This window comes from Sciurus carolinensis, chromosome 7 (genome assembly GCF_902686445.1).
Source record: "Sciurus carolinensis chromosome 7, mSciCar1.2, whole genome shotgun sequence".
Lineage (NCBI taxonomy): Eukaryota > Metazoa > Chordata > Mammalia > Rodentia > Sciuridae > Sciurus > Sciurus carolinensis.
This window is the reverse complement of record NC_062219.1, coordinates 147,929,555-147,945,380: the sequence shown is the minus strand read 5'-3', so window position 1 is coordinate 147,945,380 and position 15,826 is coordinate 147,929,555. Positions and strand designations below refer to the sequence as shown.

General features: G+C 46.0%; 1 protein-coding gene across 10 annotated transcripts in view; it reads left to right on the top strand.

Moving 5' to 3' along the window:
• Kif13a (kinesin family member 13A) overlaps positions 1-15,826 on the top strand; it is a 183,835-nt gene that overhangs the window by 132,119 nt on the left and 35,890 nt on the right. For all 10 annotated transcript variants that reach the window (XR_007109350.1, XR_007109351.1, XM_047557232.1 and 7 more), the window contains 8 exons: positions 1,898-2,111; positions 5,672-5,834; positions 7,047-7,187; positions 7,894-8,043; positions 10,718-10,879; positions 11,695-11,868; positions 14,048-14,199; positions 15,550-15,682. Coding sequence is in view for 8 of the 10 variants with exons in the window: in XM_047557232.1 (XP_047413188.1) it covers positions 1,898-2,111; positions 5,672-5,834; positions 7,047-7,187; positions 7,894-8,043; positions 10,718-10,879; positions 11,695-11,868; positions 14,048-14,199; positions 15,550-15,682 (1,289 nt within the window). In the remaining 2 variants the exon portion in view is untranslated. The remainder of the gene's footprint in view (positions 1-1,897; positions 2,112-5,671; positions 5,835-7,046; positions 7,188-7,893; positions 8,044-10,717; positions 10,880-11,694; positions 11,869-14,047; positions 14,200-15,549; positions 15,683-15,826) is intronic.

Sequence of the window (15,826 nt, the reverse complement as noted above, 5' to 3'; positions counted from 1 at the left end):
ACTGGGGAGCCGCTGTCACCTCTGCATATTGACCTGTGGCCACTGAGCCGCAGTTGTGCTGCGTCATGGCACCTGTTGACACAGTTCAAACAGCCTCTGTCACTGGCCTCTGCCTTCGCAAGGAACCTACAGGGGAGATCCCTCTGCCTCAGCCATTTGGGGTCATGCCTGTTTCTATACCACTGACCAAAAATTGGAAATATGGATTAAATATTCAGCACTTCTTAGTTAAAACCCTGTAGTGCATTTTCTCTATGAAACTCTTCTGCTTCTTAGACAAATGCTGAATTTTATGTCAGGAAAGAACAGTATTTTCTTTTTAAAGAATGGAGTACTAATTCTAAGCAAAACATTGTGGGGAAGAATAAGAACTTTATTTACCAAGTTAATACCCCAGCCAATTGGCTACTTACTTCCCTGAAGTTCAAACCGGCTGTTATCACTTATTCATTAGCTCTGTGATGTTAGGTATACTTAAACTTTGTGATTCCCAATTTCCTCATCTTTAAACCAGAATGAAGTCTACCTGTAGGCTTGTCGCAGGGCTTTCAAGGGGTAATTGCATGCAGGGCCAAAGTCCTCTACCTGAGATGTAGCTGGGAGAGTTAATAGTGCCACTGTGTTTTATTAAAACAACTCACCCATACTGAGTGTATCTTGTGGCTTTAAAAAATAACTTCCTTCTGTTTTGTATTACTTAACCTTCTTTTTTTTAAGATAGCATGTTACCTTTTTCTCCTAACGCTAATATAGAAAATTTGTACAATTTACATGTTTATTTCACAACCTGTTGGGGTGTTTTGGAAAAGTCATACAGCAGCCATAATCAGGTAACACAAAGATCCCTCCTGAGTCATTTTAATTTCCAACTTCTTTCTGGTAAACTGAACTGAGGACTAACGTGTGGGAATACAGCACAAATGTACTGAATACAGGCCAAGGAGTGGACGTATGGGAGAAGTTACGTTCCAGGCAGGTCTAGAAATGATCTCCTCTTGCTCCCATGTCCTTCCTGGAGGCGCTTCACCAAGGTGGTGATGGTCTTGCTCTCCCACCTAGGTGGGCTGGCACAGTCCCTGTAGGCCACGGGATATCTGTGACTTGGTGCATGTGGTCAGTGGCCTCATCGCACCCAGCTCCTTGGTCTTTGCTGGGGTCAAGTCCTGCCTCACCAGTTATCTTGTTGGATGCGAGTCCCACCTACATCATAGCCACCACCAGTCGCCACATGGCTCCTCTGAGCAAGCTCCATCCATGTGTGTATCCCCATGCACCACGTGTGTGGTGGTGACCTCCAGATCTGGATCAATAAGATGGCCGGTGCAGGTTTCGTTAGTTCTGCAAATGAATGACCGTCTTAGATATCACACCTGAGAAATTGCCTGACCATATATTCCGTCTGTATTTTCAAACATATGCCATGATTTTTAGGTTTCTTTCCCATCTTAGAGAAATTCAAGAGTCAATGGGGTTTGTGGTAAAAATCACAAACCCTTTGACATAGCTAAGTCCAAGTTGAATGGGCATAGAAATCAAGCGCTGTAAAAATCCCACTATCTGTGGGGTCGTCAAAGAGTCCGCAAAGTTCTTCCAGGGGGACCTAGGATCACATACCCTTCTCACCCACCTGCTGGGAGAAGTTGGCTGATTGTTTAGAAGCCATGAAGGAAGTCAGGTGGTGGATGCGAAGAATGTTTACCTAAGAGGCATTTATCTCAAATGCTCTTCAAAAAGGAAACGGAGAGGATTTCGTCTGTGAGCCCTTAGGCATCTCCCAGAAGGAGTTCTGCAGGACTGGGTCCCCCTGTGATGGTTCTTGCTAGCAGGGCCCTGGCAGGCTGCATGCTTCCTGTCTTGGCTGCCACTCAAGACGCTTGCCTGTCTCTTGACTCGCCAGACCCAGTGCAGAACGTGGTCCAGGTCTTGGAGAAGCAGTACCTAGAGGAAAAGAGAAGCGCCCTGGAGGAGCAGCGGCTCATGTACGAGCGGGAGCTGGAGCAGCTGCGTCAGCAGCTCTCGCCCGAGAGGCAGCCCCAGAGCAGCGGCCCCGACCGCCTGTCCTACAGCAGCCAGACAGCCCAGCAGAAGGTGACCCAGTGGGCAGAGGAGAGGTAAGAGCTGGACGGGCGACCCAGGGCCACGGCTGCAGGGGCTGAGCAGGCCTGTCGAAGGGGCACGAATCTTGCAAAGAAGGAACCTGTGGCCTCTACCTAGCGGGCTGGCCGGTGGCTTTTCCTTTCAGAGACGCCGTCAGTCCCAGGTGTGTGGGCTGCAGCTCTCCCTGAGAAGGACTCCACCCTTCACCCTTCACCCTTCACCCTTCACCCTTCAGAACAGCCGGGCCAGGGTAGGAGGCCCAGGCGCTCAGTGCTGAAAGAGAGCAAGCCGGAATAAGGCTTCAACAAAAAGCAGCTTCTTCCTTTTTTATTTCTTTTACTTTTGGTTTTATTTCAATTTAACTTCACTTAATGTGAATTTTCAAGATGTAAGACTTTAAATGATTATATCAGAACTCTCACAGGAGGTCGTGCTGGAAGAAAGGATCGTAATGACAGCCACCACAGGGAGAGAGGACATTGTCACTGACTTCCCTTGTGTTGGTACCGCAGTCTAGGCATGGTGCTAATTGTATTTAACACTCCCAACAGCACTGTGCCTAGGAACTATTATTCCTGTCTTTTGTTTGTTTGTTTGTTACCAGAAATTGAACCCAGGGCTGCTTTACCCCAACCCTTCTTACTTTTTTATTTAGAGACAGGGTCTTGCTAAGTTGCTGAGGCTGGCCTTGAACTTGCAATCCTCCTGCTTCAGGCTTCTGAGCTGCTGGGATTACAGGCCTGCGCCACCAAACCTGGCTTATTCCTGCCTTGTAAACTGGGCAGTCAGTTTTAATGTCCCACCCACCTAGTAAGTAGAGAAAACAGAGCTTGAATCCAGGTCTGTCTGCAGTCCTGCTAGTAATGGTGAGACCTGTGATATGATAATTAACAAAGGTGACCAGGTATCTCTTTCCCAAGAGCTGCCTTACCCACGTTTACTGTGAGCTCGTGGCTTTACTCCAAGCAACAGCTGGCTTTTGAAGGTTTGGTGTGACTATACCCATTGGTACCCTTTCTATTCAGTCAAGACTATTGATGGCAAGAAAGGGACCTGATAGAGAAAGTGGATTTTCCTTTAATTACAGCATTTTTCAATTAATTTTTTCAATTCCCTTAAAAATTTTTTTTTTCCCTCCTGAGTAATAATCCTGTGTTTATTAGCAGGGATGAGAAAGGGGAATGGGGACACCCTCAAGGGAGAGAGTGGGTCCTCTCAGAGTGAGAGGCACTGGGACTTAAATTCTTAAAAAGGATTAGAGAAGCAGATATTTGGGGAATGTCATTCTGAATGATAAGCGGCTGCAGCCTCTGTTTCATCAGGTTTCACTGGGTCAAGAAGTGTGGCTGAGGGCTGGGGATGTAGCTCAGTTGGTAGAGTGCTTGCCTATCAAGCACAAGGCCCTGGTTCAGTCCCCAGCACCGCAAAAAAAAAGAACTGTGTCTGATAGGGAGAGGCTGAGCCTCTGTGTTGCAGGCAGAGGATCAAGTGTGTTTAAGAGCTGGCCCGTAGGGCTGGGGATATAGTTCAGTCGGTAGCGTACTTGCTTTGCAAGCACAAGGCCCTGGGTTCAAATCCCAGCACCGCAAAAAAAAAAAAAAAAAAAAAAAAAATAAGCTGGTCCGAGTTGAGAGAGAGCTTCCAATGTGGGGTATTTCCTCTGTATACATAGGATGTAATCTGGAGCCAGATATGGTAACGTGCAAAATTAAGTCATAGCTGTAGACTGAAGAACGGCCACGACAGGAAATGCAGTGACTTTTTAGTTACTGATTGATTTGCTTTCTATCTTCTCCACTGGAAAACGTGTTCTGCGTTTTGTTCACTGACGCATCTCCAGTGCCTAGAACGATGTGGAGCCACGGTCGTGTGTTTATTGACGTAGCTAGGAAGTGCGTGGTCACCCTGTGGGCAGAGTGCAAGGTCAGCATGATGGTCGTTTAGTGGAGGATGAGACCCCAGCAGATGAGTCTTCTGCAGAGATTTTCATGGAGAAAGCAAGATTTCAAGTGAGTTTGGAACTTGGAGTTTGAACAGACAGAAAACAGAGGAGGGCATTTCTTTTCCTTCCCACCCCCTCTCTTATTTTCTTCTTATTATTCTTTTTTTTTTTAAGCAGTTGGAGGTTCTGGATTCAGTTGCCATGCTAAGCATGTCCTCTCCCAGTAAGCGATAGCCCCAGTCCCGGTCAGAGGGCACTGGGCATGCGTGGATTGGCATAAACAGATAGAAAGCAATGGAGAAAGTAGGATGTATTTGGAAGGTTGCAACGGACCTGTTTTGTTTAGTCTAGACGGTGATTTATAGAGAAGCATGGAGAATTAAATCTAAAACTATTACGACCTGTCGGAGACCTGCAGGAGGGAGTGTCTGGGGTTTATCCCCTGGGAGAGCTATCCCCTGCTAGATTTTGAGCCAGAGAGAGGCAGGAGACTGCCCTGTAGTGGAGGGACTCAGGAGATGCTTCAGAGGAAGTGTCAACAGGGTTCTGGACGCTGTGGAAAAAGAGGAGACCGAGCCTACCGCAAGAGCCAGGAGGGCGACTGGGGGTGGAGATGCTGGTCAGGAAACTCCTGGGGACGTCCAGCATGCCTCCTGTGTCATCTGTGAAGGGACGAGAAAGGAGCAGGAGCGTGTGTTCTGAGCTCATCTTCTCCCAGCAAGGACAGGGGCCGTGCGAAAGGTAGCAGAGACGCCGTGTGTGTCGGGCACGGAGCAGTGGCTCGACTGGCTTTCCTTGAACCCAGATGCAGAAGTGAGATCCAGGAGTGCGCTTTTCGGCCCTGCAGTGGGAATCTCTGAATGTCTCCCGCTGGCCATGCGCTTGACCAGGAGCTAAGTGTGATGGAAACAGAAAGGACATCACCCTGCTCGAGGGGCCTTGCAGCCTGATCAAGTAATCACGACAGATGTGGAGGCAAAAGACGTGGAGCCAAGAGCCTGTAAGGGGGTTCCGACCCAGTCGGGTTGCTAGAGCAGCTTTTTATCACCAAGTGCTATTGTGCACAGCTGAGAAAAAGAATTCTGGCTGCTGCAGAGTCGGAGAGCAGGGTGCTGAGCGCGGCATGACCTTTACCAACTGAAGAAATCCTCCATTTCTTTCTTCTTCTAATTCCAGGTCCCTCACCTCACAACCCAACACCCCTGCCAGCCTGCAGCACACAAAAGTCATTTCTTTTTCCCGAAAGTTTCCTTTATTCAAAAAAAAATTTTTTTTAATCCTCATATCAAAACCTGATAGTTTTTTAAATGTAACTTTTCCTTTTTTGCTGCTCAGGATTGAACCCAGGGCCTTACTGGCTCATACTAAGCAAATGCTCTACTACTGAGCTACCACCCTGGCCCCAAAACCTGGTTCTTCGTTCTGTCCCTCTGCAGCTTTGCCCGCTGCTGTGATTCCAGGAGCTAACCCAGCCATGGGCCGGAGGGATCAGAGGGGACTTGGTAAAACAGGTTGGAAAATTTTGTCTGAAAGGGTTTTTCTGCCATTTTTTAAAGAGACTCACTTAGAAACAGGCTTGCATTTTTTTTTTTATTTTTGGACGGGCTCATTTCCTTTTCTGTGACCCCACAGGGATGAACTCTTCCGGCAAAGCCTGGCCAAACTACGAGAGCAGTTAGTGAAAGCTAATACCCTGGTGAGGGAAGCAAACTTCTTGGCTGAGGAAATGAGCAAACTCACTGATTACCAAGTGACTCTCCAGATCCCTGCTGCCAACCTCAGTGCCAATCGAAAGGTAAGGATGTCCTTAAGAAGGACAGTAGTCAGCAGCACCGGAAACTGAAGTCCACAGGTATGAACCAAGGTGTTTATTCTTTCTTAAGCCTTCCTATGTACACTTCTTCAGGAAAGAATGCTCATTAAACAAAGCCCTTAGATCCTGCATTCACTAAGCAGGCTATGCAGGATTTAGTGCTAAAGGAATTGCTAATTTAAATACTTTCCTAAAGGCAGAAACATACTTAAGTGATCATGCCTGCTTTTCCCTTGCAAATAAATGGGGGCTGTCTGTATTTTGTTAGAGTACCTTTCAAAGAGTGAGTCCTAAGAGGAAGGAAGGTGTTTGTGCCGTCTGTCTTCCCATGCACAGCCACTGGGAATTTCCTGTCATTTCAACTTGGAGAATTCTTCCTGTGGTGGGGGTGGAGGAGTGGACTGGGAAGAAAACAGCTCTTCATCCATTCGTTTTTCAATCCAGGAAGGGAGTCAGGGAGCACTTTGTCAATCTTGCTGGGTTGTAGTTTTTGACCCAGTAGTTCTGAATCCATAACCCTAGAAGTCTATGTACTTTTATGTCCTTCATATACAAGGTTGCTGTCTTAGTGGCCTTCATAGTAGCAAAAAACTTTTCAATAACAGAATAATCAGTCATATGTGTGGTACATCCAAACGCTGGTTTGCTATGTTGCCATTAAAAATCATGTTTGTGAAGAACATTAAGAAAACAATAACAACATAAAAACGGGTGAGAAGATTGGGATATGATATATTTTGTTTGATCCTGGTTATGATAAAAATTAAAAACCGTAGCCAGACATGGTGGCACATGCCTGTAATCCCAGTGACTTGGGAAGCTGAGACAGGAGGATCATAAGTTTGAGGTCAGCCTCAGCAACTTAATGAGTTGCTAGGCAGCTTAGTGAGAACCTGTCTCAAAATAACAAGTAAAAAGGGCTGGGAATGTAGCTCAGTGGTTAAGCACCCCTGGTTTCAATTCCGAGTACCAAATAAATGAATAATAAAAGATAAATGAAAAGTGTGTGCGCAGATATGCATAGAAGATAGAAAACAAACCACAGTACTGCCCAGGTAAGAGAATGGTTTTGTGTATACTTTTTATGTGTTTTGCAAACTTTGTACTTTAATGTGAGAGTGTATGTGGGTAGGATTTAATAATCAAAAAAAAAAAGCTGCAGTGTTTATTTTGCTGGTTTTCTTCATTATGCAGAGAGGTGCGATCGTGAGCGAACCTGCCATTCAAGTGAGGAGAAAGGGAAAGAGCACCCAAGTCTGGGCCATCGAGAAGCTGGAGAATAAATTAATTGACATGAGGGACCTTTATCAAGAATGGAAGGAGAACGTTCCTGAGGTAAAGGACAAGACGTGAAGGAGACTGGGTTACATCAAACGCCAAGGCCACCGATGATGTAGCCACCTGAAACACACACCTGTGTGTGCACACGCGCACACACGCTCGCACACACACGTGCATACTTGCACGTGCACACACACCCATGACACAGAAAACAGTGATTTTGAAAGTTTTAGTGGCATCAGTAGCACTGCACGATGGGGACAGAATGAAGAGAACCTGCAGCACGATCTCATTTCAAGTCACAGGGACGGGTCGGAGGTAGAGCTATGCTGGTGTCACTGTCCTGAAAATCAGCGGGTCTGGAACCAGCGTGGGTTTTGCATTCTTTCACGTGTGCATGCGCCCCTATCTGTGACCTTAGCTGGGTGGACGGGGCAAAGTAATTTTAGTGCACATGATCCACTTTTTTGGACATCAGTAATAGAAGACGTGGCAAAGGTCATCAGGCAAAGCAGAGGAGTGGGACGGAAAAACCGCAGGCAGGCGTGACGGGGAAGAGGAGGCAGCAGCTGAGAATCTTCCATGGGAATCCTTAGTTCCCAAAAAGGAAGCCCATCTCATGTGCTGATCTGCTTCAGGACATAAATACGATTCTTATTATTTCCATTATTGCTTCCTTAAAAATGATTTTTTTCTAATGCTGTTTTTAAATAATACAAACTTGGTGTTTTGCCTTCTGCTCATCCTCCTTACTGCTCAGGCCAAGAGGCTGTACGGAAAGCGAGGGGACCCTTTTTACGAAGCCCAGGAGAACCACAACTTGATTGGCGTGGCCAACGTGTTCCTGGAGTGCCTGTTCTGTGACGTGAAGCTTCAGTACGCAGTCCCCATCATCAGCCAGCAGGGGGAGGTAAGGACAGGTCGCCTCAAAATACAGGTGTGAATTCTCTTAAAGGGTCAGGAGTTAGACGAAGAAATCACGGCAGAAGGGCATGATCTGCCTGCTCTTTTCTCTGCAAATCTCTGGTATTAGTAGAAACTCTCAATATTAAGTCATGGTCTTAGAAGATAATTATAACGTGTGACATTTGTGGTTCACAAGGTTTGTTTTGTTTTTTGTTTATAATTAAACTGGAAATCTTTTAGAAACAAGATTCAGTTCCATGCCCCATATCAGTCTCCCTTTTAAAAGGCAATCTCATATCTTTAGTTCTTTTGTGGACCCTAAATGATGTTTATAAGATGATATAACTTGGTAGGATTATTAGGAAACCCAAAGTATTCAAAATAACAAGTTTAAATAACCCATTTTTACCCACTTGTAAATTCTCATATTTCAGTCATTTAGATACGTAGCTTTATGTAGGCCTAAGACATTTTGGAAAATGTTCAGGTTCAAGCCTTTTCTTTTTTAAACCCATTTCACCAGCTGATGTTTTTGTTTGCAGTTTAGTAATGCCCGTACTTCCTAGCTTGTCCTTCATAACATACTAACTTGAAGTACCACCTGGTGTGGTGACTCTAAGAGCAGGCCGCAAATAAGACGCCGTTCTCCCCAGAGCAGTGCTGGGAAGGGGACCCCAGCTGCCTGGTGGAATGCGGGTTCACAGCCCACATCCATGCGTAGCCACCCCCACCTTTCTGCTCTGGACCAGTACACAGCGTTGCTTTTTACCATGTTAAAAATGCACAGCTCAGGCGTGTTGGATTGCTTAGAGGGAAATGAAGGGGGAGGAGATGGAAGGAAAGATGGTGGACTGAGACCAACATCATCACCCTGTGTACACGTATGATTACTCGAATGGTGTGAATCTATGGCTTGTACAACCATAGAAATGAAAAGTACCCCATTTGTGTACAGTGAATCAAAATGTAGTCTGTAAAAATAAAAGCAATTTAAAAATGCACAGGTGCGGTGGTGCACACCTGTAATCCCAGCAATTCAGGAGGCTAAGGTAGTTGGATCACAAGTTCAAAGACTGCCTCAGCAACTTAGCAAGGCCCTAAGCAACTTAGAGAGATCCTGTCTCAAAATAAAAAAAATTAGAAGGGCTGGGGATGTGGCTCAGTGATTAAGCACCCCTGGGTTCAATCCCTGGTACCAGGAGGGAAAAAATACACAGCTCTCCGGGCACGGTGGCTTTTGCTGTCATTCCAGCAGCTCGATGTCTGAGGCAGGAAGATGGCAGATTTGAAGGCAGCCTCAGTAACTTAGTGGGAACTTGTCTCAAAATGAAAAATAAAAAGGACTGGGATATAGCCCAGTGGTAGAGCACCCCTGAGTTCCTGCCTCATTACCCCACCCTACCCCAAAATTATATAGCTCATATGGCAAAGGAATCTAGTGGCCGAGACCTTTGCTCGGGGTTTTTAAATTAGGGTCTGAGGTGGGCTTTGATATTTCATGAAGCCCCCTGAAACTACATTACGAATGTATTAGATTCTCAAAAAAACGGTCAAAGAATACATACGAACCACTATCTTCTGGCCGATTTATCACATTTCCTGGCTTCTCCTCCTCCTTACTACTTCCTGTTTGTCTCACTTGTCAAATATCATCAATTAACTTCTCTGAGATCCTTGGTGCCAGTGCTAGTTGCCCTGTGGAAGTTGACCCTGAGCTGCCTTTCAAACCAGCCCTCCCTGCCAAGGCGACAGCAGCGCTGAGAACGTGGTCCCCTCCCAGGCGGTCATCCAGCCTGGCCTGCGTGATGGAAGGGACCGGCTGGAGGAGGGCTCCGAGGACCCCTTCGGCACTGCTCTGCACTCGAGTTCAGTTCTGTGCAAGCGGCTTTAGGAGGAACCCTAAACTGGCCCCTACCCAAGAACTGCCACCACATGAGAGAATGTAAAGCCCGTAAGGAAAAACAGCTTTAGAAGAACCGCTTCTTCATACCTGCCTGGCCTTCTTCATGCTGTTCTTCCCGGCATGGGGATCGCCCCCCTCGGGGCCCAGGCTGAGTTACAACTGTTCTCTATCCCGTGAGCACAGGAGCCACGTCTGTGTGGTTTACCAACGCGAGCGCGGCTAAGCTCCATCAATTCTTAGTGAATATTTGTTGAGGAGATGAATCGATCCTGTACATATTTACCCTGTGTCTGCATATTCTGATAGGATTTCGACTTCTCTGTCTTTTCCCACGGGGCTGGGAGTTCCCTCATGTCAGGGTCTGTGTCTTTATCTTGGTGTCCCATGAGCCTAGGTATTTGAAATAAATAAGTTCATGAAGCATTTGGGCAAATGAATGCAAGCATGAATGTATAAACAAACATGGAAATAGAGGGTCCCAGGCACAATGTGAGAGCTGCCTTCCAGCTGTTCCTGGGTTGACCTGAAGTACAAAGTAAGACTGAGGATGTTTCCAGAAGGCAAGGTGCGGGGAGGCAAGTTTAGCTCAAAGGAAGGCAGGACTCTTGCAGGAGCAGGGACTGAGGGGCTCTGGGCATGGTGGGTCTCCCACCGCTGGGCATGGCCGAGTGGTGGCCGCAGAGCTGCTCCCAGGTGGAGGGGGGCGCTTCTGAGTCAGGTCCGTGTTGTGGTTGGAATGCTACTTAACTCCACGGTGTCCCATCCCCCGGCCCAGGTCGCAGGGCGTCTGCACGTGGAGGTGATGCGGGTGACGGGAGCTGCCCCGGAGCGCGTGGTGGAGGACGACTCCTCCGAGAACTCCAGCGAGAGCGGGAGCCTGGAGGTCGTGGACGGCAGCGGAGAGGTGGTTCACCGGGTCAAGAAGCTGACCTGCCGGGTGAGAGGAACGTGCCCCAGGGGCGCCTGAAAGTGACCTTGGAGGGCAGACCCAGGGCCCAGAAGTTGATGAGACCTTTTCATCCAGAGTAGTGACACGTAAATCGTCTGAAAATAGATGGGCGGCCCTTTCTCCAGAAGCATAGCACACTTTCCGAAGTAGAATTCCAAAAGCATGTGTATCCCCCCCGTCGTCATCCATGGGCATTTGGTTCCAGGACACACGACAGACACCAGAGTCCATAGCGGCTGCAGTTCGTTAGATACAGTGGAGGAGGATTTGCATGTGATCTGCACACCCTCTCATATCCTTTAATCTCTAGATCACGTGTACCGTGTAATACAACGTAAATGGTGCATAGGGAGTTACTAGACTGTGTTGTTTAGGAAATGATGGGAAATCTACGAGTGTTCAACACAGGCATGATTTTTTTTTCAAAATGTTTTCCATCCTCTGTTGGTTAAACCCACAGGCGTGGTGGGCTCACTATGTGTTTGGCATGTGAGGAGTGTGTCTTGCTTAGTGAATTGTGTCTTTCTAGTAAAGGTCACATCTATATCAGACACTCAGTCATTAGGAGGATTTTACAGGGATGGGTGCATTTGTCGCCAAGTTTTCTGTTGTGGGTAGAGATCTCTGGTACGGATTTCATGATCCATGGAACCCTTCATGAAATAGTGTCAGATATTCTCAGATGTCAAAGGGATGGGCTGCTTTTTATCCACCTACTCTTAAAGTTGAGACAGCTGAGACAATAACGTGTAGTTGAGTGTTTCCTTCATGGGAGTTACATTTGCTTATTTTAATCTCTTCAGGTAAAAATCAAAGAGGCAACGGGGCTGCCCTTAAGCCTGTCCAATTTCGTCTTCTGCCAGTACACGTTCTGGGACCAGTGCGAGTCTGCGGTGGCTGCCCCGGTGGTGGACCCAGATGTGCCCTCGCCTCAGTCCAAGGATGCTCAGTACACAGTGACCTTCTCTCACTGTAAGGTACAGATGCAGGCAGACTGATCTGCAGGGCTGGGAGTGACTCAGAGGTGGGGCACATGCTGGCCTGTGAGTCCCTGGGCTCAGCGTCTAGCGCTGCAGAAAAACAGGGCCAGAAAGCAAACTCTTGGGGGCCGTGGAGCTGGGAGCAGTTGTCAGAGCCAATGGCAACTTCCGAGTTTTCTCCACAGAGTTTTCATTAAACAAAACATCTTATTTTACTTTTTAACCTCAAAATGAACTTTTTGCCCATTTGAATAATTTAGATATTGGAAAAAAAATCTGAAAGACTTCAGTTTGCAATCTTAATTCTATAGCAGTTTGACCACCAGTGACCGTTTTCTATACTTGGTTTTTTTGTTTGTTTATTTGTTTGTTTGTTTTTTGAGCTGGGTTCTCACTGTGTTGCCCATGCTGGCCGTGAACTTCTGGGCTCAAGGGATCCTCCTGCCTCAGCCTCCCAAGTAGCCAGGACTGCAAGCATGTGCCACTGTACCCTGCCATGTGTTTTAGTAAAATATTTTCTATGCTTAACAACTCTCGTATGTGTATGATAAGTGTGTGTGCACACATAAAGGGGCCTAGATACACACTTCTACATCATGAACACATAACTTATTTAAAAATGCTTCACAAAAATAGGATCACATTAAACACTGCAAAATTGTTGGCATACTGTGCAAGTTGTTGTAGATATTTCTCATTCTCTTGAGTATGGCATAGTACGCTAAGCACAGCATTCTGTATGAATTTTTAAAGAAACTGTAAAATGGAAAAGGTGAGTTCATGGACTGAGGTATTTACCTGCTTTTCTTCTTTCACAGGAGACTGTCAGCAACTCTATCCTCTTGCAATTTTCCTTTTCCTAGACAATCCTTGATAGATCTTCACGACCCTTTCTTTTGTAAATTGTGCCTATTCTTCCTGATTCTACACTTGGAAAACACATTCATATCACTACCTATCAAATTTCACTTATGTAAAGATTGTCAAGTCTTTTTCTAAATACAGCCTTCGTTTCTTGACCTGTATTTGCCAAGTCTGTTCTTCAAATCTTTATTAATTATTCTTTTGTTATTATTCTCTGAATATTCTTTTTCTTTTGTACTAAAGATTGAACCCAGGGATGCTTCACCACTAAGCTACATCCCCAGTCCTTTTTATATATTTTATATTTTGAGATAGAGTCTTACTAAGTTGCCCCAAGACTAAGTAAGACTAAGTTGTCTTACTAGGTTGGCCTCTAACTTGCAATCCTCCTGCCTCAGCCTCCCAAGTAGTTGGCATTATAGGTATGTGCCACCATGCTCAGTTTGTTCTCTGAATATTCTTTTAAATATTCCTCATCTTTCCTCAGATCCACAAAGCTGTTTCTTTAGAAGGACAACATCTGAATTTTAGGTGCATCCTGGTTAAAGACTATTTTAATATAAACTACTTCTAGAGCCTTAGGTGCACTGTGTAACCCTAAGTTTCTTTTCCTTCTAAAAATCTGGGTCTGTCTCCAAATAAAAATGAGAACGTGGTATAACTCAATATGACACATTGTTTCTAGAAATTACAGTCACAGAGTGACTCCACCTGAGAGTATCCACTTGGATTCCACTGAGAGGCTAATGGAAAGAAAAAAGACTTTGTTTCTTTGCCAACTGCATAATTTGGGGTGATCTGCCACATTTCTCAGTCAGTTCAGTATCCATTTCCACACAGTCATCTGTTTGTGCTCTAGAATGAGGAACTGAGGTGCCAGGGCTTAAGGGCAGGAGCAGACATAAGTCATGAAGATAACCATAGGAAATTGAATTCCGTTGTTGGTCTCCCAAGCCACGGTGCGGACCCATCCTTTGCATTAGTCTGTGCCAGGTAGAAGTCAGAGTGGCACAGCAGAACCAGGAGTGCCCAGGAAGAGGATGCAAACTGAGCTCTGCAGAAAGACAACTAGCACTATGACTTTGTTCTCTTCAGTTTCCTCCCTTAGAAAAGAAAGCAGTTGAATTAAATTGCCTCACAGTTTCCTTCCAGATCCAATATTCTGTGCTTCTTTATCATTTTCCCTTAAAATCGAAGGGCTGGGTTTAAGGTTGAAATCAGGCTAAAGCCCTCCAGCACGGATCAGTTGAGAGCCAAAGGATTTTGCAGTCTGCTTACGCGCGGCTCCTGTCGTGCTCTCCTTCCTTACCAGGACTACGTGGTGAACGTCACCGAGGAGTTCCTGGAGTTCATATCAGACGGAGCACTGGCGATTGAGGTCTGGGGCCACCGGTGTGCTGGCAATGGCAGCTCCATCTGGGAAGTGGATTCTCTTCACGCTAAGACCCGAACATTGCATGACAGGTGCGTATGGGCTGTGAGCTGGAGGCACAGGATCGGTTCCACGGTGAGTGAGAATCCAGACTTTCGCTGCCGGGGCTGCTTTTGTGACCCTGGACAAGTCACTCAACGTCTCCGTGCCTGCTTCCTCTGTGAAATGAGAATAATCGAAGGAGCAACCAGGCACTAGAGAAATACAGCAGGAGGGTAGTTATTTCAACAGATGAGACTGCAATAGCTGCATAGCCTCGTGAAAAAGAATCAACCTTGATTGGAATTCACATTGTACACAAAAATTCATTTGGGATGGATCCTAGCTTTAAATGCAAAAGCTAAAACTATAAAGCCCATAGAAGAAAGCAGGAGGATATCTTCACAATTTTGAGTTGGTCACAGATTCTCAGGGAGGCTACAGAAAATGCTAATCAGAGAAGAAAAAAATCTTTGCATTGTACTTAATCAAAATTGAAAGCTGTGCCCATCAAAAGATATCACTGTGAGCCAGACATGGTGGCACATGCCTGTAATCCCAGTGGCTCAGGAGGCTGAGGCAGGAAGATCGCAAGTTCAAAGCCAGCCTCAGCAAAGGCAAGATGCTAAGCAACTCAGTGAGACCCTGTCTCTAAATAAAATACAAAATAGGGCTGGGCATGTGGCTCAGTGGTTAAGTGCCCCTGGGGGAAAATTTTTTTAAAAAAAGATATCAGTATGAAAATTAATACATAAACCACCATCTGGAAAACGGACAACAGTCCCACCCCTAGGTATTTACTCAAGAAAAATGAAGACTTAAGTCTACAAACAGAGGTGTATACAAATGTTCATTTCAGTTTTATCTGTAGTACCCCAAAATTACAAACAACCCAGATGTCAGTCAATGGGTGAATAGATAAACAAATACTATAGAATCTTACTCGGCATTAAAAAAGAACTGTTGATGTCCATTTGGATGAATCTCAAAATGGTTATATGAAAGGAGAGAATCCAGACCAAAAGAGTCCACATGGTGTGATCCCATTTATATGAAGTTCTGGAACCAGAAGAACTCACCTGTGAAGGTGCCCACCTCCCACAGGCTGGGGCGATTGACGGGGAGGGAGGTGAGCAAACTTTCTGAGTGGTGGTGGGAGGGGGTCCACAGATGTGTGCCTTTGTCCAAGCTTCAAACTCTCAACTGGAAATCTGGGCATGTCACTGAAGGTAAGTTCTGTCTCCATAAATACAAGCCCATGCCTCGGGGTTGTTTGAGGAGTCGGTAATAAGATCACCTAGGTGGTATATGTCCCCATGAGGGGACGCACAGTGGCTAGTGACTTGCTCCTGTTCCTAACGGCATCCCTGGATGGTGATGCTGTTTCCTGTTGGGTTTTGCAGGTGGAATGAAGTAACTCGAAGAATAGAGATGTGGATCTCCATATTAGAACTGAATGAGTTAGGGGAATATGCCGCTGTGGAACTTCATCAGGCTAAAGATGTCAACACGGGGGGTATCTTTCAGCTCAGACAGGTACTCGTCATGCTGTGCGTTCTGTGTTTCCACTCTGGCATGGTTTCTGGGAATTCGCTAATTATTTGTATCTCCATTTCCTAATACTTCCTTCCCTTATTTCTCCTCCTATGTCTCCCATCCCCATTCCTGACACCTGTCTTC